This window comes from Nymphaea colorata, chromosome 10 (genome assembly GCF_008831285.2).
Source record: "Nymphaea colorata isolate Beijing-Zhang1983 chromosome 10, ASM883128v2, whole genome shotgun sequence".
Classification (NCBI taxonomy): Eukaryota; Viridiplantae; Streptophyta; class Magnoliopsida; order Nymphaeales; family Nymphaeaceae; genus Nymphaea; species Nymphaea colorata.
In genome coordinates, this window is record NC_045147.1 from 6,751,547 (window position 1) to 6,775,839 (window position 24,293).

General features: G+C 40.6%; 1 protein-coding gene across 2 annotated transcripts in view; it reads left to right on the forward strand.

Annotated features, from left to right (window-relative positions):
* Positions 1-11,692: 11,692 nt before the first annotated feature.
* LOC116262504 (zinc finger protein ZOP1) overlaps positions 11,693-24,293 on the forward strand; it is a 50,673-nt gene continuing 38,072 nt past the window's right edge. For both annotated transcript variants that reach the window (XM_031641948.2, XM_031641949.2), the window contains exons 1-2: positions 11,693-11,957; positions 12,431-12,631. In XM_031641948.2, coding sequence (XP_031497808.1) covers positions 11,949-11,957; positions 12,431-12,631 — 210 coding nt within the window. In that variant the 5' untranslated portion in view covers positions 11,693-11,948. The remainder of the gene's footprint in view (positions 11,958-12,430; positions 12,632-24,293) is intronic.

The window sequence follows — 24,293 nt, forward strand, 5'->3', positions numbered from 1 at the left end:
TATATATCTTGGAGCAATACCAGCATACAATCTCTCCAATCGTATCATACATGTGTGTTATCTTTAGGTGTAGCCTCAACATGTAGGCAATAGTAGGAGAAGCCATGGGGTAATTGTGCTTATCTATGAATTTCCTTAAAAAAAGCATTGTTTGAGTGTCTCTTTATCACCATCCTTGCACTATATTGGCACATTAAAGACCTCATGTGGATTATTTGGTTTTGCTTTCCTTTGGCCATCCCTTTTTTAAACATACACAACTCCTTGTCACAACAATCCTTGTTCGACATGACTACCATTTGTCACAGTAAACATGTTGTGTAATGCATAATTATCGTAAAATTTGAATGCATCTTCTTCATCATTAAATTTTTTCATTCATACACCCTATCAATGATGGAGGATCTTTCGCATTGTGTTTATGGATGCATGTGTTTGCTGAAACATTTTACTATACCCTACGCGCATCAGGTTGGTTGCTCAAGTATGGATGAATACATAGGATTGTTAGCCACTACATCAATTGAGCTTTTAGTTACTGCACCATAAAAAGTTGTTCGTAATTTGCATTTCATTAACATCTTTGACCAATTGGTCCATGTCTATCATTTCTTCCAACTCATTGTCACTAACATTTACAATTGTATTTATAAGCTTTCTAGTGACTATTCTACATCAAGTGCTGATATAGTAGAATTACATGTAATGTCTTATATCTTTCTACCAATCAAGTTCTTCACCTACATATAATAAACCAAATGACATAACTTGAGTCAAACTAAATGTTTCAGGCATTAAAACTTTGTTGGTCACAAATTATTTGCATTTCATCTACAAAACTGTTGACTTTGCCTTCACAGGCCATAATAAGCTTTCAACAAGTCACAAAGCACTAGTTAACTAAAGTTGCATTTGCCATTGTGAAATACTTGCAATGCAAGACACTCACATCACATTGGCTATTGCTCGATATTGTTGTTAGAAGTACAAGTTTATGAGACATTTTTTGCATGTACTTGTTTACGAGACCTTGATTTTATCTTATTGAAATATTAGTGCCCTTTCCTTTTCCAATTCTATGAATCTTGCATTTTACCACTGTCTTATAGCTGACTACTTTTTATTTATGACTTGCCATGGTCATCTAGTTACCTTTTGCTACAATTGATAATGTAGTTTTTGTAACCCAACATTCAAGTCACTAGCCTTTTTTTAAAATGTTGCTCATAAGCATTTAAATTACTTTCAAACACAAAACAACATATTATACATCACAAGCACTAAACAAATGAGTTTTGCTTGCTCAAGGCATTTTCTTCTTTTTGTATATACCTACCATATAATTTCATAAGTTATAAATAATGAACATATATCAATTATTTAAAAATATTTCAATTGTTATACAATGAATGATATCAAATTTTTGTTATTTATCAAGAAAATGAACTTCAATTATGCTCACATTCCAATGTACTACACATAAGATTATGCTATTTGGGCCATACACCTTAGCTCAAAAACATGCTTTGGCAGTGAGGCACATGCTTTAGGGCATGCTGCACCTCACCCTATGCTTCAAGGCATTTTTGTGAAAGAATCATCACAAATATTGTGCTCCAAGGCATGAAGCATATGCCTTTTTAGGCATGCTTGTGAACAATCTGTGACTCATGCATCATTTAAAATAAACTTTATCAACATGTCATAGCTGTGCTGTTGGAACATTGAGAGGAGTATGAAGTATCTTTACTTCTCACCATGATTGATGAAGGTGCAAGATATTTTACAAGAAACATAGTTGATGGGGTTTTCCCTTTTTGATGGAGGTTTCCAAAGCCTTATAATAAAAGCTTGCTTTAACCAAGGAGAGATAAGTATGTTTTGACCAAAAAGAGACTACCATTTACTTGCATAGGATCTATCCCACTATAGGTATATGTGGAAATTGATGAGTAATTGTTTGGTATGCATAACACATCGTTCTAAGGACACCCTGTTCTTGGAAGCAGATGATTGTCACCAAATGTTCTAAGTGCCCAAGTGTCTTTGGAGAACAGAAAAATTGTATTTACCTATAACACCCCTACCCTTGGAACACGATTCTAGATCCTCTCTCGAAACCCTCTCAAAACTCACTCTCTCCCTCCATTGATGGCTCTCTCTCTTTTGATCACAAGCTGCACTCTCATGCAAGCAATCATTCATCTCTCGCTCTCTCTTTCTTGTCACCATTCCCCTTTGGTGGAAGGGAGAGCATCTCTCTTCGGTGCTTCTTCTTCTTGGTTTGCCCTTTCTCCCCCTCCCTCACTTTTTCTTAATTTACCATTTTTTTTGCCAGCAGGAGTTGCTAGGAATCCAATTGACTTTCACCTTCCACTCTCCTTCTCTCGTCCACCTTCTTTCATAGACACTGGTATGCATCATCTTCTTCATTGTCAATCATATATACTATATATTTTTGTGCCTTTGTCAATCATGTATAATGTTTACCTAGTTATAGTTAATGTACACCAAGTATTTGTCAGAAAATCACATAAGAGAAAGTCATTCATCATTGCTGACCAAGTATCATTAGGGCATAATTTGCAGATGTTAAGTTTCATAACTTTGTGCTGCATTTTCCAGAAATGATTCAGAAAATAAGATAGATTTGGTTCACTTTTAGACCAGCTAATTGATTTTTAAGGCCGTAAATTGAAAAAAAAAAAGTTTAGGAAGCAATGTGCAAAACTAAGTTTGAAATACAGTTTCAGCTCAAAAACAATGTGCCCTCTTATCTATATTGTCTTTAGAGAGCACATGCAGACAATATGCACTCTCTTCATTGATTCGCTTGAATTTGTGTCCTTGCATGGATCATAACAATTTTTAACACCTTATTGTGAATGAACTTTTTTTTCATACTCTTATCCATATTGCTGCTGGTTGAAGGCTGCTAAATGTTTTAGATTGTAGGTCTGTAAGTACCCACTGAGCTACCTGGCCTGCTGAAAATTTCCTAACAGGCTTCTTTTTGTTCATGCAAGCTACCATGTTAAAAAACTGCAAAAGGTTCATACTTTTTGTTGGCAATAGAACTTTCGAATATGGGCAAAGTGTTGTTTCTATTTACTTATTCTTTTCTTGGTTTTCTTTCCATCTTGAATGCAATTTCTCTTGATGTATCTTCTCATCCTTCTAATGTTTGTTTGGTATGCTATCAATTCTCACACAGATCAATTCAATTGTTGAAGGATGACTTGAGGTACATCCAGGTGAATATTTCTTATCTAAGCATCTTATTACGGGCATTGCTTTGAGAGTGGAATGACTCTGGAGGATGCCTCTCTTAAGCTTTTAGCTTACCTTCATTTATGAGTCTTGCATGATGGTGTTGATTGGAAGCAATAATTGACACTCTAAAAAGAAATGAAGGTAAGGGGTCACTGGCCTTTATGGGTGTGTGTGTTTGGGTCATTGAATGGAGCGTAGATGCAGGTCACGCATGTTAGTATGATGCACTATTATCTATATTTCTGCACATGTTGTCTTATGTAAGTGAAATACATAAATAATGTTCTATGAAAAGATACACTCTATCTTCTTTTCTATATTATCTACAGGTGTTTGATGTGGTCAAGGCTACAACCTAACTAGGAACAAAGTGTTAGTACGACCACTACTGCTACACAGATTGGGTTCAAGTTGTTTGATTTAGCTCTAGCTAAAGATAACTGTAAGATCATTTGGTGGGCCGACATATGTCTATGAGGAATTTCAGACATTATGATTGTCTTAATATAAATATTCACTTAAGTGATTGCATTTTGGGATATTACGTCATTTTAGATGGTATGGGGTAATTTTGAAATGTATAGATACCTGTACGTAATTACGGACTCTTTGATGGGTTGAATCCGTAATTGCTCTTAATATAAAATTGTAGTGGTCCCTGGGGTCGTGCAATGGTGGCTTGAAACGTTGGTTTCTAGGGTTGTCTCTTCCCCATCTGAGAGAGACCTCACGTGCGCCGTAAAGACCTTGGAAGATCCTACCACGATCTACCGTCCAGTTCTTCAGATGGATTCAGGTACGCTTCCGCTACAGTTAAGATTTTGTTTTTCAATGATTTAGCATGAACATGATCATGTTTAGGGCATATTCGTTTTGTGTATGCATGAGGGAGAAATCCCAACAATTGGTATCAGAGCCCTACGTTCATTGTTAAATCGTTGAAAATTTTTGGATGATTTTTCTGCGCGTTCTTCCTTTTCCAATCTTCTTCTTCTTCGTTTGCAACAAAAAGAAAATCTGGAAAGGGGGTGATGGCTTGCATCGCAGAGGGCATGGGCGATGGAAGCCATCGGCTTCCGTTGCAGAAGGGACCGTGTGACCCACCGGCCGTCGGACCTCCGTTGTGAGCGATGGAAGCCATTGGGCTTCAGTCACAGCCAGAACAAAAGAACAAGGAGAGGGAAAGGGGAAGGCGATGGAAGGCGTTGGCCTTCCGTTGATGGGCGACGGTAGGGAAGGGAGGCCACCAGCGGGTTCGTCGCCGCCGGACGGCACCGTGCGACCCACCTGCGCCCACCCAAGTCATTCAGAGCCCTGCCGGCGCAGATATGTCGTACGGTCTGCCGTTTGGTTTTTGGTTGATCGAGCGGCAGTCTCGCTGCAAGAAACCGCGCAGGCGGCGAGGGGCAACGGCCGGGGCTGGCCATTATGATAGCACGGCGGACAGCAACCGTCGGTTCGGGCGACAGCCGGCGCCTAGCCACCTCCATCCCGCTCGTTTTCTCTTTCGGATTCTGAAGGAACAGGTAGAGGAGCGGGAGAAAAGGGCTTCGCCCACCTCCGTCCGGCCACCTCCAGCCTCGTCAGGGAGTTCACCGTCACCGGACGGCACCGTGCAACGCACTGGTGCCCACCCACAGCCTGCCAGTGGCTTTTGGCCGCCGCTTCAGCTGCCCAAATCCTTGAAAGGGGGCAGATTTGCAATCAGGAGATGACCGGCCTATTCTGGCCGGTTTTCGGCGGGCGACGGCCGGCCATCGTGGCGGGCGACGGCCGGCCATCGTGGCGGGTGACGGCCGGCCGTCCTGGCGGCAGCCGCTGGCGACCACCCACGGAGTTGGGTGGCCTGCCGGTGGAAGACCACCGTAGTGGGGGCGACGCTCGCGCGGTCGAGCGATCAAGGGTTGGACTGGGTCGGGTCTTGACACACCCGATCTGGATTCATCGGTTTCAAAAAAAATACCGCCCCGCGTTAAGTTTTTCTAGATGGGGTCGGGTCCGTCAGGACCCGACCCATATCCATACGGTCTGGTTTTAAAACAGAACCGGTTCATTCAGTTTTAGAATCGTTTCGGACATTTTGGAACCGATTCGAACCCTTTTCAAACCAATTCAGGGCTTTTCAGACCGGTTCGTTCAGTTTTGAAACCTATTTTAGCCATTTTCTAACCGGTTCAGTGGGTTTTGGAATCGATACGGTCTAATTGTGAACGGTTCGTCTATTTTTTAAACAGGTTCAGTTCTATTTAGGTCTATGTGGTTCGTCTAATTTTTGTACAGTGAGTTCTGCCTACAAATTTGAGTACTATTCCTGAGTTAAATGGTTTGAATTTTAAGGACTGGAAGGAAACAGTCATGATTGTTCTGGGTTGTATGGATCTAGACCTTGCATTTAGGCAGCCGTGCCCACCTCATCCAATAGATCAAAGTTCCCATAAGGATAAGCGGCACTTTGAACGGTGGGAACGCTCAAACCGCATGTGTCTGATGATCATGAAGAGATCAATCCCAGAAAATTTTAGTGGCTCTATTACTAAAAAGGCTAGTGCCAAGGCATTCCTTGAAGAGATTGAAAAGCATTTTGCTAAAAATGAAAAGGCTGAAACAAGCACTCTTTTGAGTAAACTTGTGACGCTGAAGTATAAAGGCAAGGGGAACATACGGGAGCACATTATGGAAATGTCTCATCTTGCTTCAAAATTACAGGCACTAGGTTTGAGGTTACCTGAAGACTTTATAGTGCATATGGTTCTCCTTTATCTTCCACCACAGTTTGGACAGTTTAAAGTTAGTTATAACTGTCAGAAGGAGAAATGGACTCTTAATGAGCTCATTTTGCACTGTGTGGAAGAAGATGAGAGATTGAAGCATGATAGGATGGAAAGTGCTCACTTGGCTACTACGCCTAAAAGTAAGAAAAGAAATACCGTTAAGGAAGTTACAGTTGATCAATCATCCATTAAGAAACATAAAAAGCATAAGAAAGACAAATCAAGCTGCTTCTTTTGCAAGGATGAAGGTCATATGAAGAAGGATTGTACTAAGTATCACGCAAGGCGTGAAAAGAAAGGTACGATTCTCACTTTGGTTTTGTTCTGAGGTTAATTTAATTTCAGTACTAAGACACACTTGGTGGGTAGATTCGGTTGCTACTACTTACATAAGTGTTTCTATGCAGAGTTGCTTAAATTGTCGGACGCCAATTGATACTGAAATATTCATCGAAGGCGAAGGCTGAAGCCATAGCAGATTTTTGGTTATTGTTAAAGACTAGTTGTTATTTGAATTTAACAGAAACTGATGTAGTACTGTCTTTTAGACGGAATTTGATTTTTTATTTCCTTACTGGACAAATTTGGTTATTATTGTTCATTTGGAGGAAGTAAATTTAAGTTGTTTTTGCATTCAAATTTGATTTATACGGGTTTTTTGTCTGGCAGCAATAACCCCTATTTGTTTGATACGATTGCTTCATATCATGAAACCTTACATGTTACGTCTAGTGGTACTAAAAGAAAATTAGCCAATGAGAATTCTACTATATTGTGGCATAGGCGCTTAGGACATATCTCTGAAAAGAGGATTAAAAGGCTTATGTCGAATGAATTCTTAAATCCCTTGATTTTGCAAACTTTAATGTTTGTATTAAATGTATAAAGAGAAAATGAACAAACATTAAGAGGTTATAAGTTTTATAATCCATCCAGTAAGTCTTTCTTTGAAATGGAAAATACCCATTTCTTTGAGGATATTGAGTTTGGGAAGGTGATCAGGTTAAACGCATTGTCTTTGAAGAGGGACTTGAGTCCACTCATACGGATGTTGTAAGCAATAGTCAGGTATTCATTCCTGATATTGTTCCATCAACATATTCAGAATAAGGCAATAATGTTGATCTCCCTACTAAAAAACAAACTCAACAACCTCAAGAAAATAAAGTAGAGGTGTCACTGAGGAAATCCATCTATGGGCTAAAGTAAGCTTCCCGTCAGCGGTATTACAAATTTTATCAAGTTTTTCATTTGGTTTCGAGACTAATATGGTTGATGAATGTGTATACCAAAAGTTCAGTGAGGGTAAATTTATCTTTTTGGTTTTATATGTCGATGATATATTGCTGGCAAGTAATGGTGAGGGCACATTGCATGAAACTAAGAAATTTTGTCAACAAAATTTGACATGAAGGATCTTGGTGATACATCTTTTGCATTGGGGATCCAAATATTTCGATATCGTTCTCGGGGTATTCTTGGATTATAGCAAAAGACCTATATTGATAAGGTGCTTCAGCGATACGGCATGAAGGATTGCAAACCAGGAGATACTCCAATTGTTAGAGGAGACAAATTTAGTCTCAAACAGTGCCCTAAAAGTGAAATCGAATATAAGAAAATGGAAATGATTCCCTATTCGTATGTTGTGGGAAACCTTATGTATACTCAGGTTTGTACTTGTCTGAATATAGCATTTATCATTGAAATATTAAGCAGATTCTTAAGTGATCCTGGTATGGATCATTGGAAAGCAACAAAAAAGGGTATGGAGGTACTTACAAAGAATAAAAGAGTTTATGATCACATACATGAAGTCAGATCAGTTGGAGATCATTGGGTATTCCGATTCTGACTTTGCTGGGTGCCGATAAAGTAGCATAGCATATTACGAGGCATCCAATCATGCTTTGTGGTTGCGGAATTTTATCATGGGGCTGCGCATTGTGAATGGTGTAGAAAGACCACTAAGGTTATTGTGTGACAGTAATTCAGCAATCATGTACTCTAATAACAGCCGCAGTTTGTCAAAGTCGAAGCACATCGACATTAAGTTTTTTTGGGTTGTTAAAGAGATGATACAAAATGGTGAGGTGTCTTTAGAGTATATTGGGACAAACTCTATGATTGCAGATCTGCTTACCAAGGGTTTAACACCTAAAGTCTTTCATGAACACGTTGTTCATATGGGGGTGTTACCTTTGGATGATGTGCGATTTAGTGGGATTTTGTATTTTGTTTGCTCTTATGTATGGACACATATTCAGTTTTCTGCAGAATAAAGTTTAAGTTCTTTAGTTTCATTCTGTGTTTGTGTTTTTTATCTCCATAAGAATTTTTAAAGTTGGACCAGTTGAGAATAGACATGTCGTAATCACATTACATATAATTCTCATGCTATACATCCATATCGGATCTATGTCATTGATTATGTTAACATTCGTGATTATTGAAGGTTTAGCTAATTTTATTATAGCGAAAACTGCTTTGGTCCTACGTTGATATGATCATGGACGAGACTGGTGAAAATGAGGTTTAATAAGATAGCAATTATGAGCTCTTAAGGTTTTATGTAATGTTTGAATGTATAAAGACATATTTGGCTCAAGTGGGAGATTGTAAGATGATTTGGTGGGCCGACATATGTCTATGAGGAATTTTAGACATTATGGCTGTCTTAATGTAAATATCCGCTTAAGTGATTGCATTTTGGGATATTACATCATTTTAGATGGTATGGGGTAATTTTAAAATGTATAGATACATGTACGTAATTACGGACTCTTTGATGAGTGGAATCCGTAATTGCATTTAATATAAATTGGTAGTGGTCCCTAGGGTCGTGCAATGGTTGCTTGAAACGTTTGTTTCTAGGGTTGTCTCTTCCCCATCTGAGAGAGACCTCACGTGCACCGCAAAGACCCTGGAAGATCCTACCGCAATCTACTGTCCAGTTCTTCATATGGATTCAGGTACGCTTCCGCTACAGTTAAGATTTTGTTTTTCAATGATTTAGCATGAACATGATTCTGTTTAGGGCATATTCATTTTGTGTATGCATGAGGGAGAAATCCCAACAGTAACATCTTAGAGCTTTTGAGGACACTGAAAGTAAGGATTTTGAATTAAGATTATCTATAAAGTGATTCAAAGTTTTGAATCTTATGTGGCAGGAATTGGATCTGCATCCACAGGCCATTAAGATTCTGCATTTTAATAGAAGTTTGTGGATGAAGTGAACCTAACGTTGGGGCCTTACAAGGCATCATATGCATTGCATCGGACGTAATAAAGTGTTTACAAAGAGTCACTAGTTTTACTATTGATATAAATGGTTCTGTTTTTTTGACTTCGTTTCAACCTCATTACATACTAGTGGAAAATGATGAAATACTCCAGATATTTCCACAACCTTTGTACTGTGAGTGTGGGGCTGTGGGCCATAGTTGTTATTTCATCATACTTGTGCTGGTGAGATTCTGAATGTTATTGTATCATAAAAACCATGTTAATGGAAAATGGATAAGAACATATTCCAGAGGGTTCTATTTGTGGACATCAATCAGAAATTTAGAAGATGCATCATAAAATTGAGACTTATAAGTTATCAGTGTAACACGTTTTAAAAACATTGAGTGGGTATCTTCCAAATCAATTTTATGTTTCAAATCAAAATTGAGTGTGTATGTTGATTTGTTTTGATCAGAAAGCCTACTGCAGCTTTATTTATGATGCACTGCCATTAAGTGCGAACCTTGTAATAAGAATGTGTCCAATAGCTGCAATTTTAGGGGGGTTTTGTAAAACAATCCCGTAGCGGTGTAAACTATAACCATATAGATGACGGTGACAGGGCCGCTAGCGTAACTTACACCTGCCACATCGTCTTGCAAATCTAACGCCAGCGGCAGGAAAAATCAGGTGTAGACTTTTATTTATTGGCTTATATTTATTGTACATGGTTTAATATTTTGATGGTTTATTTCATTAAACCTAGATTTGAGATCATTTATAAAGAGGGAGAGAGCATTTTAATTTCCTTATATTTTTATGTATGTTTTATTAGCTGCTTTTTTTTATTGAATATGGATTTTATGTAGTTTATATGCATATATAGAGAGACAGAGGGGGAGAGAAGGATAGCTTAATTTTGTTGCCTTATATTTTCTTACATGTTTTTATCAAGTATTTATTTCATTGTATCTAAATTTTAGGCCATTTATATATGTAGTGAGGGGAAGACAAAGCAAAAAGAGGAAGCATTCTCATTTCTCCATATGTTTTTTTTTCCATGTTTTATCAGGTGTTTTATTTTATTATTTGTGGATTTTGTGCAGTATGGATGTTTAGAAAGAGAAAGAGAGAAAAAAAGAAGAAGAAAAATATAAAAAACATGCATTAAGCATTTTGGACCTATGGTTTTCCCAAACACTTGACAAGAAGATGAATTGGATATTGTCTCTTTACATCTATGCATGTGTCTTCTTGGACAAGAACTCTTTGTTCTGAAGAGACATGTTGTTCCTACTGCCAAGAGGTATGTTAAGGAATTGATCAAAATATTGTGAAATGAGAAACAAAAACATTTTAAAAATTCAATAAAAGTATCTATCATGTTCAACACACCCGAACATTATAATCAATGGCCTAATCCAACATTCACAACTAGAGTTAGGTATTGGGCTGGGTTGCATTGACTCAAGACTCGACAAAGCCATGCTTGGGTAGGCCCAAAGCCGTTGCCAGAAGCTTGAACTCTGCCCCATTTGTCTAGGTTGACCTGGCCTGACTCAATCTAGAGAGAAAGAGAGGCAGAGGGGAAGCTGAAGGCGATCCACAAGTGGCCGTTGGCTGTCCCATCAATGTGCAAGCTGTGACGGATGATTGGTCAGGGACACTGGAACAAGAGAAAACGTGAGAGAGAGAGATGCAGGAGATATTTTAGTATGTATCGGGCCAAGTCGGTTCCCCAGTATATCGTCTTGGCTGGCCCGACTTGTACTACACTTTTATTGATGAAAAATTTGGGCATGTGGGCAAAGGATATTTAATGAGTCAAACCAACTTCAGCTCAACTTGAACTTAGCTGAACTTGAATCGAACTCAATTCATTCAATAAATGAGTCGAGTTCAAGTTAAGAAATACACTCACTTAAAAAGAGCTCGACCTAAGCAAGCTCGACTGGTTTAAACTTGAAGAAAGAAAATATATAAAAGCATCATACAATGTTGTCACAAAAAAAAATGGGCACAATCGAGTACCTTTACAAAAAGCAAGTATCAGGTCGTGAATTCATCAGGTCGTGAATTCAAACCTGAGCGTTTTCCTTTCATGGTCAACCCAAGCCAGATATCAGCTTGAGCTTAACCTAGCCAAGAACGAGCCTTCTTTAAGCTCGAATCGAGTCGAGCCAAGCTCCAGCTGCGTACTTCAGCTCAACTCAAGCCGAATTCGAGCTAGCCTAGCTCCGCTCCAATCCGGCTGGTGAACATCCCCCTGTACCCGTGGGCCACACTTGCAGCCGGGCCCAGCCCATTCCGGGCAGGGTACCGGCTGCCCATGAGGTGCGGGGCCATGTGCCCTGCCTAGCCGGAAGTAGACTGGGCGGAAGGAGACGAGATTAAAGGGGTCTGCCCTGTTAAGCCTGTGCTTCGTGCCCGTCCGCGGAGAGAGAGAGAGAGAGAGAGCGAGAGAGAGAGAGAGAGAGAGAGAGAGAGAGAGCCTGTGCTTCGTGCCCGTCCGCGGAGAGAGAGAGAGAGAGAGCGAGAGAGAGAGAGAGAGCGAGAGAGAGAGAGACGATAAAATGGGAATATGAGAGAGAGAGAGAGAGAGCGTGAGGTTGGGCTTCCTGCGAGTTCCAATCGATCGAGCTCTTCGCCGCTTCCGACTGACGTCTTCCGATCATGACTGAAGTTCTCTCTCTCTCTCTCTCTCTCATTCTCTCTCCCTTTCCCTCTCTTTTTCTGTCCGTCCGCCCTCTTCCCCATCCCCCTCTCTCTTCCTTCCCTTCCTCTCATGCGTGTATATTTCATTTTGTCCGCTATTGCAGAAAGCCTCTTCTTTAAGTTACAATTTATAATTTTTAGAGAAATAGAGAACCTGAGCTTGTGTACATGGTGGAGTTGGGAGTCTTTCTAGATTTTGGGCGTTGACCGTTTGGCTTAAGGGGAGATAGTCACTGTTAACCTCTTCGTTTTCCTATTATGGCATCCACTTTATTCTTCTTTGTGTTTTAATTGGATGATTCCCAATTGTTGATTGTCTTGTCGGGATCATGTATTATTACATCTTATGATTTTCTTATTGGAACTCATTGCTGCAATGTTGGTGTTAAAAGGGCATATGTGTTTGCCACTCTGATTTGTGGTGCTTTCTTTCCTTTCAGTATTGGGTGAGCCAGGGGAATAAGTGGTGCGATTTCTGCAAAATTTACATAGCCAACAACCCCTTGAGTATTAGGACTCATGAATTGGGCCAGAGGCATAAGGACAATGTGGCAAAAAGGCTTTCTGCAATGCGGAAGGAAAATGCTGCGAAGGAGAAGGAGAAAAAGGACGCAGAGCGGGCTCTTGAGCACATAGAAGCTGTAAGATGGTTTTCACTCCATTCTCGCTTTCTGCTGTTACCTAAAGTGTTATATGTAATGCACTTTATTTTTTTCACTTTTGCTCTACTATACTCAGATTTTAGAGAGGACATTTGCAATTGACAGTTTTACTGACCGCAGTTGCATGAATTAGCGTCGAATTTGACCACATAGTAAACTTTCAGTAAAGTTTGGTCTTGAGCTTGCCGACTGCCTGGTCAAGGATTTTGTGCTTGTTCTATTCTGTTGTATTGTCCGACTCGTGTTGAAGCAGATGAGTTTGAAACGGCCTTTTGGAAGTTGGAATTAGCATATAATTAATAATTCGAAAGACATTATTTGTAGTCATCAAATAAATCTTTGAGTTAACCCTTCAAATTATGACTTGTATGATCACTCAAGGAGTTCTCAGATGGTTCGAACAATTCAGGGGGCATTTAGTCACTTCATACGTGAAATTGCAGTGTAAGATTTGGATAGGGATGGTACCAGATGAAATATTTTCTCAAATGCAAGAAATGTTTTTCTTAACTACAGGACCTCACATCATCTGATGTAAGATCTAAAAAGTAAACAGAAAGTTCACTAACCGTCAGACTTAGGAAGAAAGAGTCAGGGTTGAGGCAAAGAGTTAGATAGAGGTGGCTTTGCTTTTGGTTCCATCTTTCTATTTTCTTTCTTTTTCATCAAAGTTAAATTTTGTATGCATTTCAAAATTACAAAATTTAGGACGGGAGGTTTCATATTCTAAAACCCTTAACTGATGCAAGGTAGAAAGATGCACCGTAGGTTTCTTGAAGAAAACATCATGAAGGAAGGAGGGGTTTATGTGTTGCAATTAAATGAACACAAAAATAGCTTTAGAATTCATAGGTAATTGTATCTGAATAGTGAACCACAAAATAATCTTTGGACCTCTTCGGAGTTTTTAACATCTGAAAAATTTAGCTTTTTTTTTTAACCTTTAGAGTGTATGTATGATAGCGGTTGCTTAATCCTACTCACACACCCGAGAGAAGCCCAGCTTCAACAAGTCATTGTATTTCACATTTGGGTTTTCAGTCCCCATTAAGCTCAGTATATATCCCTTAAACAGGGTATCGGGTCTTATTAGTTGCTACTACTTACCTGACCCACTACTGACTACACAGGGTGACAGCCACTTGTCCTAAGTCCAAACAGAATCTTGGAAATGAAATGAAATGTGATAAAAGGGGAAAACAGTTCGAGGGTTTTGGGTCCAGCTCTAACAACTTGTCCTCCCTTCTCTGACACCTTGTCCTCAAGGTGCGAAATCTGGGAATCTTTGCTGAATGTCTTCAGCCCGTTCCCAGGTAGCAGGGATATCGTCGTGATGGTTCCGTTCTATGAGCCATTCTTCTTCTGCTCCCCTATTACTCCTGATTTTCCTGAGTCACAGTCGCCTTTAGGGATACATGGAAGGATGTTAGTCCAGAACTGGGGCTGTGGGGGCCTGCTTTTTAGCAATAGAGGCAGGACAAGGTTTAAGCTTAGATACATGAAAGACTGGGTGTATGGCACTGGCCTCTGGAAGCTGCAGTTCATATGCCAAGGGTCATATCCTGCACTTAATCCGATAAGGTTCGACGAAGTGTGGGGCGAGCTTGTTGTACCCCCTAGGTAGGTAGAATCCTGCTGCTTGGGTTGGTCTGCGCAAGTAGACCGAGTCTCCAGCATTGTATTGCTGGTCTTTATGCTTTCGATTGTATTGTATCACCATACGGTTCCGAGCAGCTGATAAATGCTCCTTGAGATCCTTAAGCACAACATCACAACACCTCAGGCGCATGTCTACTTCTTCCTCTCTTGCTTAACCAGGCTGGTACCTGCGAACAGCTGGGAGTGGCTTCCCATACACAACTTCAAATGGAGACATACCTGTAGAAGAATGCCAATGTGTGTTGTAGGCTAGCTTTGCCCACGACAAATAATCTGTCCACAACCTTGGTCGCTGACCTGCTCATTTGCAACTCGGTGCCCTGTAGCTGAAAATATTCCTTCCAAAATGCACTTAGGAAGAGGGGGTGACGGTCATTACTGATGGAGCGTGGCATTCCATGCATTTGTCCAATGTAGTCTTGGAAGGACTGGCCACAAATTTGGCTGTGTATGGGTGGGCTGGGGGCACAAAATGGGCATACTTCGAAACACAATCTACCACCACCATAATCACTACCTTTCCCTGTGAGAAAGAGGTGGGGTTGGGGGGGGGGAGTCCTTCTATGAAATCCATAAAGAGGTCCTCCCAAATCTGCTCCGGAATTGGTCGTGGCTGCAGCAAACCAGCTGTTTCCATAGTTTCATATTTATTGCGTTGGCATAAGTCGCAGTTCCTAACATATTCTCTAATGGCTCTCTTCATGCCTAGCCAAAAGAAGGTGGGGTGCAGCTTGCGATACGTTCCTTCAGCCCCTTCATGTCCCGTTGCATTAACAATATGGAAATGATCCAGGAGTATCGCTGGCAGGTCAGTTTCAAGAGGGATAAATATACTTCTGTTGTGATAGAGGTAGGGATGCTTCCATTCATCCCCATACGTCTGGTGAGGGGATGACTGTAATTGATCTTTGATGCACTGAACTGAGGAAGCACGCTGGTGAGATGCCCTAATTTGTTCCCACATGTCCAATTGAACCCTTGACAAGGCTAGCAGGGTAGTTTCAGCTTGCTGTTCTGCTGCCCGTGACAGGCTATTGGCAGCACCATTGTCCTTTCCCTTATAAAACTGCACTTCAAAGTCGAAGCCCATCAGTTTGAAGATCTATCGCTAGAGAACAGGTGAGAGGGTTCACTATTGGAGGCAGAATCTTAAACTGTTGTGGTCGGTCGGCACTATGAATTTTCGTCCCATTAAGTAGTGTTAGAATGTATGTATCCCATATGTATACATATATACATTTATATATATCACATATATTAGTCATCTAATATATGCTTTATATATATATATATATATTTTATATTTTGGGTACTTAGGACACCTATGTAATTTTCACTTTCTTTATGTATTTTTTCTTTATGTATTATTTTCTGTTTTCCCCTTTTATCCCTCTCCTTTTTCTATTTTTCATAGAGGGAGACTAGTCCCAACGGCTAGATTTCTAGCCGTTGGGACTGCCTCCTCCTTCTTCTCTTTGGCCCTCTCCTCTATAAATAGGGCAGCTCTCCCATTGTTTTAGGTATGGCTTTTTAGCCTACTTGTATCTCTTTGTGTGATTAATTTAAGTTCTTCTTCACCTCTTGTTTGAGGGTTTGTGAGATTGACTTGTTGGTGAAAGCTTCAAGGCTGATATTACTTGAAGAGGTTGCTTCTTTGGGCCTGATTTACATGGTATCAGAGCCTCGTCTTTGGCTCTTTGTATTGCTGCCATTCAAGATTGAAGGTTCAGTTTTTATTCTTGCGTTGGAGCTGTGAAGCACTCCAAGTGTTCGAGATATTGCTTGCTGCAGTTTTACACAAGAAGAAGAGTGTTTTTGCTGGCTTCTTTTTGGTGATTTCTTGACGAAATCTAGCTCCCTTGGTGGTGAGCTCGTGGCTGTTGAAAGGGTGACTGGTTTCTATCATTGTTGAGTTTTTATCCTTGCCGTGGACTTCTTTTCACGTGGCTGCCATCTTCTTCATAACTTGTAAGTGGATCTACCTTGTTGATTGTGCCCATGGATGACAAAGTCTCTTCTCTTCCTTTTCCCAAACTCTCATCAACAAATTACATACAATGAGCTAGAACTATGGAACACTTTATTCGTAGTAAAAGCCTTTGGGGACTAGTTGATGAGACAAAACTTGAACCACAACTAGTCCTTACGAAAGTTGTTGATGGAAGGGCTATGGAATTGGATGCAACCGAAAAAGAGAAGGTAATGGCTGAATACAACAAAAAATGGGAAGAATGGAGTGTTGGTCATCACAAAATCATTACTTGGATCTTGACTTGTGTTGACAATGCTACTAGCGGGCAAATCTCTAAATTAAATTCTGCCCTAGAAGCTTGGGAATATCTAAAGAAAACTCATACCATGAGAGATGTTGCTTATATGCATCATGTTCAACTCAAAATTCACAATCTTCAACAAGGAGATAGATCCATTAAAGATTATGTGGCTGAAATGGATCAATTGTATGATGAATTGAGTATTTTTGAACCACATTGGACACAAGATCTTATTCTTAGAGAAAAGCAAATACAACGTGAGAAGTTTTACAAGTTTATCATAGGTCTTAGACCGGAATTTGATGGTGTCAAAACCGCTTTACTTCATCGTTCTAAAACACCATCTATGAATGAGGCTATTGCGGAACTTCAAATGGAGGAAAATCGTCTTTGTCTTGATAAAGAGAAAGTCAACAATGTGCTTGCCACATCTAGGCCGGGGGCCCACTTGAGACCTTATAGACCTCCTCACTTCAATCGTACAAATGAAGGAACAAGGAGAAAAATTATTTGCTATCATTGTCAAGAAGAAGGACATACCAAGCCAAGATGTCCAAAACTTAGAATTTTTGATAAAAGAAGCAATGTTGCGGCTCAAATTCAAGAAGAGAAGAAAGAAGCAAGTTCATTCCAACTTGAGCAACTCATAAATGCTCTTCAACCTTTTCTAAAAGGAGGAAGCACACCTTCGACTTTGGGAGCGACCGTGGCATCTACTTCTTCAAGTAAGTACTCTTGGATTATTGATTCGGGTGCATCTTTTCATATGACTCCTTATTCCCCTTCTCACTGAATGCACTAAAAATGATTCTTATTCCTTTGTGAAAACGGTGGATGGTACCTCTCTTGAAATTGATTTTATTGGAAATCTTGACCTAGCTTTTGGATCCAAAATTTTAAAAGTACCTCAAGTAAGACATATTCCTAAATTAAACTTAAATTTATTGTCCGTTTCTCAAATAGCCGACCTTGGTTTTGATGTAATCTTCTCACAATCCAAATGTTTGATACAGGATCGGATATCCAAGAAGATGATTGGGGAAGGTTTTAGAACAAATAATCTCTACTACATAGACTTTTTGGACCTTTCAAGACCATCTTGCAATATCTCCAAAGAATGTGACATTCAAACTTGGCATCAAAGACTTGGACATTCCAATATAGAAAAAATGTCTCATCTTCCATTCATGGAGAATTTTTGTCAAAAGAACTTTGATTGTAATGATTGTATTAAGGCTAAAATGAAAGCCTTACCTTTTGATAATAGAAATTTTATTGCCCAAAAATCTTTTGATTTGGTGCATTCGGATGTGTGGGGACCCGCTCCTATTATGTCAAAAGGAGGATTATTGTACTATGTGATCTTTATTGATGATTATTCTAGGCATACTTGGGTTTATTTTCTCAAGCACAAATCGGAAGTATTCACAAACTTTAAGAATTTCTACAACATGATCTATACCCAATTTGGCTCAAATATCAAAGTCTTTAGAAGTGATTCGGGAGGAGAATTTATGTCAAATGAATTTCAACAATTTCTAAAAGAAAAAGGCATTGTTCATCAAAGATCTTGTCCTAACACTCCACAACAAAACGGAGTGGCCGAACGTAAACATAGGCACATTATTGAAACTACTAGAGCCCTTCTTTTATCTAAAAATGTTCCCAAAAACTTTTGGGCCGAGGCTGTTTTGACTTCAACCTATTTAATTAATAGAATGCCTACCAAACTTTTGAAACATATTTCTCCTTTTGAAAGACTTCATTATGTTAAACCTAATTACAATAGACTTAAAGTCTTTGGTTGCAAATGTTTTGTGTTAAGTGACAAAGACGATAAGCTTTCCTCCAAAGCTATTTGTTGTGTTTTTATTAGGTATTCCGAAACTCAAAAGGGTTATAGATGTTATGATATTAAAAAAGATAAAGTTTATGTTTCTAGAAATGTGATTTTTTTAGAAAATGAAGATGGTTTCAAAGATGAACCCAAGAAACTAGAAGATTATACTTTTCTTTGGACTAATGATATTGATGATGATGATGATATTGATGATGATTAACCCGATAAAGGTATAGAGGTACCAATTGAAGAAGTCAACAATGATAATTCTACTCATATCATCCCTCCAAAAGAGATCTTAGTTTATAGAAGAAGAGACCCCCAAAATCAAGAAACTAATCAATCTCTTCCTAGGAGATCCCAAAGGCACATTAGGCCTCCTCAAAGATTTGTCTCTTATGAGTCTTTTTCTCCAAAATTTCGAGCTTGTATTATGGCACATCATTCTTTTCATGAGCCATCTTCTTACCTTGAAGCTAAAGAAGATCCCAATTGGATTGAAGCCATGAATCTTGAGCTTAAAGCTCTTGAAAGCAATGAAACTTGGGATATTGTGCCTCTACCAACGGGGAAAAAGACTATTGGTTGTAGATGGATCTATAAAATCAAAACTAGAAGTGATGAAACCTTAGAAAGATATAAGGCCAGACTTGTTGCCAAGGGATATGCTCAAGAATATGAGATTGATTATGAAGAAACCTTTGCTCCTGTTGCTCGCATGACTTCTGTTAGAACCCTTATTGCCATTGCCTCTGTTAAACATTGGACTATTTTTCAAATGGATGTTAAAAATGCTTTCTTAAATGGTCACCTACAAGAAGAAGTTTTCATGAGTGCTCCCCCTGGTTTTGATCTACCCCAAAACAAAGTTTTACGCCTTAAGAAAGCTCTTTATGGTTTAAAACAAGCTCCCAAAGCCTGGTTTGACAAGTTTAGTAGTGTCATGTTTAATCAAGGTTTTAAATCTTGCTACTCTGATACTGCCATGTTTGTAAAAACTACCTCCGTAGGTGTAATTGTTTTATTACTGTATGTTGATGATATGGTTATTACTGGGAGTGATGATGAAGGGATTATAGAGGTAAAACATTTTATTAGCAAATGTTTTCAAATGACTGATTTGGGAAGACTAACTTATTTTCTTGGAATTGAAGTTGCTTATAGCAAACAAGGTTATCTTTTTTCTCAAATGAAGTTTGCTAGTGAATTAGTTGACAGAACAGGTATCTCAGATGACAAAGTTGTGGATACTCCAACAGCACTGGGAGTAAAAATGAAAATTGATGATGGAGAGATATTGGAGAATCCCACTCCTTTTCGGCAAATAGTTGGCGCTCTCTCTTATCTCTCCATCACCAGACCTGACATTGCTCATGCTGTGCATGTGATAAGCCAATTTCAACAAAGACCCACCTCAGTACATATGGGAGCGGCAATGCGGATTGTCCGTTATGTGAAAAACACTATCAACAAAGGACTATTTCTGTCTTCTTCTTCTATATTAGAATTAGTTGCGTATACAGATGCTGATTGGGGTGGAGATCCCAATAATAGGCACTCCACCACTGGTTTTTGTGTGTTTTTAGGTGACTCCTTAATTTCCTGGCGATGCAAGAAACAGAATAAGGTATCGCTATCATCAACAGAAGCTGAATATCGAGCAATGGCAACTACAACAATGGAGATAGTGTGGCTCAAAAGCTTACTGAAAGATATGGGAATTCATATTACGAATCCTGTCAAGCTTTGTTGCGACAACAAAAGTGCAATCTATATTGCTAGCAACCACACATTCCATGAAAGAACAAAGCATATAGAGATGGACTGCCATTATGTTCGTGAAGAGTTCCAACTTCCTTCAGAAAAACATAGATCTCTCCTACGTCCAATCAGAGTATCAACTTGGCGATTTCTTCACTAAAGCTCTCGCTGCTACCAGATTTAATTTTCTCTTTGGCAAACTTTCGGTTATCACACCGTAAGTTTGAGGGGGGGTGTTAGAATGTATGTATCCCATATGTATACATATATACATTTATATATATCACATATATTAGTCATCTAATATATGCTTTATATATATATATATATATTTTATATTTTGGGTACTTAGGACACCTATGTAATTTTCACTTTCTTTATGTATTATTTTCTGTTTTCCCCTTTTATCCCTCTCCTTTTTCTATTTTTCATAGAGGGAGACTAGTCCCAACGGCTAGATTTCTAGCCGTTGGGACTGCCTCCTCCTTCTTCTCTTTGGCCCTCTCCTCTATAAATAGGGCAGCTCTCCCATTGTTTTAGGTATGGCTTTTTAGCCTACTTCTTGTATCTCTTTGTGTGATTAATTTAAGTTCTTCTTCACCTCTTGTTTGAGGGTTTGTGAGATTGACTTGTTGGTGAAAGCTTCAAGGCTGATATTACTTGAAGAGGTTGTTTCTTTGGGCCTGATTTACAAGTAGTGCCTCCACTTCATAACTGCCATAATGATGGCCATGAGTTCCCTTTCATAAGTCGATTTTGCACTGAAGGCAGCTCTCATGACCTTACTAAAAAAGGCTATCAGATGTTTTTCTTGACTTAATACAACCCCTATTCCCACGTTTGAAGCGTCGGATTCTACCACAAATGGTAGCTGAAAATTTGGCATCTGTTCAATTTGGCAAAGGCTTCCTCAACCTTCTCATCCCACCTGAATTGCCCCTTTTTAGTGGGCACTGTTAATGGAGAGGCCATAATCCCATATCCACGCACAAACTTGCGGTAATACCCCGCAAGTCCTAAAACATGCCCGCAGCTCTCTCACGGTTTTTGGGCTGTAGCCAGTCACGCACAACAGCTACTTTATTTTCTTCCATCCTCACCTGCCCTCGGCTGATCACATGCCCTTGGTAAGAGACCTGCATGGTGCCAAAGGTACACTTGGATATGTTAGCTTTCAACTGGTTTTGCTGCAACCTAGAGAGAACGGTGCGAAGGTGCTACAAGTGTTCTTCCTCCTCGCTGTATATCAAGATATCATAAAAAAAAAACTAATATAGACCTGCGGAGGTAAGGGCGAAAGATGTCGTTCATCACAGGTTGGAACATTGCAGGTGCGTTGGTCTGTCCAAAGGGCATGACCACAAATTCATAATGCCTGTCATGGGTGAGGAATGCAGTCTTGGGCACATCATCAGCCACCAGTCGAATCTGGTGGTACCTTGAGCGCAGGTCTAACTTGGAAAAATAGACCCCTCCTTGCAGTTCGTCCAAGGGATCATTTATAACTGGAATTGGGTAGCGATCCTTGACAGTTACAGCATTGAGTGCGCGGTAATCGACACAAAAGCACCAACTACCATCCTTTTTCTTGACCAGCAACGCAGGGGAGGCGAACGGACTGTGATTGGGCTGGATAATACTGCTACCCAACATCTCCTGCACCATACTCTCTAAGGCCTCCCGCTGCACTTGATTATAACTATAAGGCGTTTGTTTTGATAGCAGCAGTACCAGGTAGCAAAATTATGCGATGATCGCTGTCCCTGCTTGGAGGCAGCCCTCTTGGAGCCCAGAACACCTCTTGGAACTCTTGCATTATCTGTTCAAATTTAACTCCATCGACTTCTGTCTGCTGTAACCAGTTATTAGGCTTACCCAGAGTTCGATTAATAGCTAGCACTAGTAGTAAGAACGTAGCTGACGTCTTTTTCATGAGTTTCAGCACTGATTCTTCTACAATTGGTTTCCGTGATGCTGCTTCTAGCGTGAACTATCCTTGGTCCCTGTCCCTAAAATGCATTCTCATCTTCACGAAGTCCTATATTACCTCACCTCTGTCTCAGCCATTGTATACCAAGTACCAAGTCGGCCCCTGCCATGGCCAATGTGTACAGCTCCATAGGAAAACAATGACCCTGAATTTTGCGATTGCACTTCCCTCTACACTTCAAGGTGCTCCCATCACCTACCACCACATGGAACATGGGTTGAGTCTCTACATCGCACCCTAACACCTTCGCCGATTTCTCTGATATGAAGATGTGGGTGGATCCTTTATCCACCAGTACACTCACCCTCCTCTCTCTCAGGCGGCCTTCCACACGCATTAGCTGGGGTGCCTCGTCATTAGCTAGCGTGTGCAATGAAATCTTTGGTGAGCCCTGCCCTGCTTCATTCAACGGACCATCTTGCTCTTCTATTGTCCCAATGATATCGTCAGGGGTTTCTTCATCTTCCACCAGGTTGATGTGCAAACGCTTGCAAGCATGCCCCGACGTCCATGGCTGATCACAGTGAAAGCATATACCTCGTCGCCTCTTTTCCTTAATTTGCTCAGGCGCTAACCGTCGAACGAATGGCTTGGGGATGATGGGCTTCATGTTGGGATTGGGGTTGCCAGCATTCTCCGTTTTCATGGGTCCCTTCGCAAACCCTCTATTCTCTTGCCATCCACGCCCTAAAACGTGGAGACATTTACATTTTTCCTCCGCTTTTCTTGCCTATTCGAAACACTTTGCTACGTTTCATGGTTTCTAGGCCTGCACCTCTATTCACAGCTCTTCCTTCAACCCCCCTACAAAAGCCCCCACCAAGGCTTCTATCGGCCACCCTTTAACCATATTGTCTACGCTTGCAAATCTCTCTTGGTATTCCATTACTGAACCCGTCTGCTTGATTTTGGAGATTTCAACGTTGTAATCCAAGTATGTAGAGGAACCAAAACGAGCAGTAGTGCTTCTACCAACGTCCCCCAACTCGGTTTCCCTTGATGGGCCAATATCCAATGGTACCACCTTATTGCTGGTCCTTCGAAGTCTATTGCTGCATGATTAACCCTCTTCCATCGATTCCTTGACACTCAAAAAATTGTTCTGGTTTGAACACCCAGCTCAATGGATCTTCCCCAGAAAATTTGGGAAATTCCATTTTCATTGGTTTCCAGGGTGTTCCCATCGTGGTTGATGGTCCGCCTAGTTCCCTTCTGCGTCTATCCTCTGATTCAGTCTGCTCAGAACTGGGAGTCCGTAGATTACCTTGTTGGAGAGCCTCCCGCAACGTCGCTAAGGTTTGCTGCACACATTGAGTCGAGCATCGATGCCCTCCATTCGTTGTTCCATCCTTTGAAGCCTCCTGCCATAAGTCCCCAATGCCTCTTCCATTCTCACATAAGCCTCCGCCGCCACCAAAGCTTCCCTCGTGGTTACCCTATCTCCCATGGCGATGCTTGATCTCTATCAAGGAGCTGAGGAACATTGGCTCTGATGCCTTGTGTTAGGCGCAAGTATTTCAGTTTCTTTTAATTTCTGTCTGTGTGTTTTTGCTTTAGTAATTTCTTTTGTACGGGTCGGGTCTAGTTAGAGTGTGCAACGCAACCCAACACGTCATGTACTTAAACCCTCTTAAGGGTAATCAAACCCTAATGAAGATTATTGTTGACGTGAAGAGGAGCTGGGCTTCCTACGGCTGTGTGTGTGAGTGCTGCAGTGAGCGGCTGTAGTGGTGGTTAGCCAAATCGAGGCTAACAAGGTATCAGAGCTCCAGCGAGTCAGCGACCATGGCGGAGAGAATCACTGCGCGCGACGCCTTTGCAGCGGTGGAACAACACGAAAATCAAGTGGAAACAGCGCCGCCTGGAAGGGCGGATGCATGGGATGGATCGACGCCTGAACGCAGTGGACGCATGGTTGGAGGCCATGATGGTGGAGCAGCAGGCGATGTCGGCGCTCTTGCGTGAAAGCCTGCGACAAGGCTCTCAGCAACAGTCGCTTGATTCCGATCAGACCCAGTCGAAAGAGTGCAGGGAGCAGGGTTGGCCAGGGAACGGAGGCGCAACCTGGCGCCCAATGAAGATGGATTTTCCGCGGTTTTCCGGAGACGACCCCGTCAG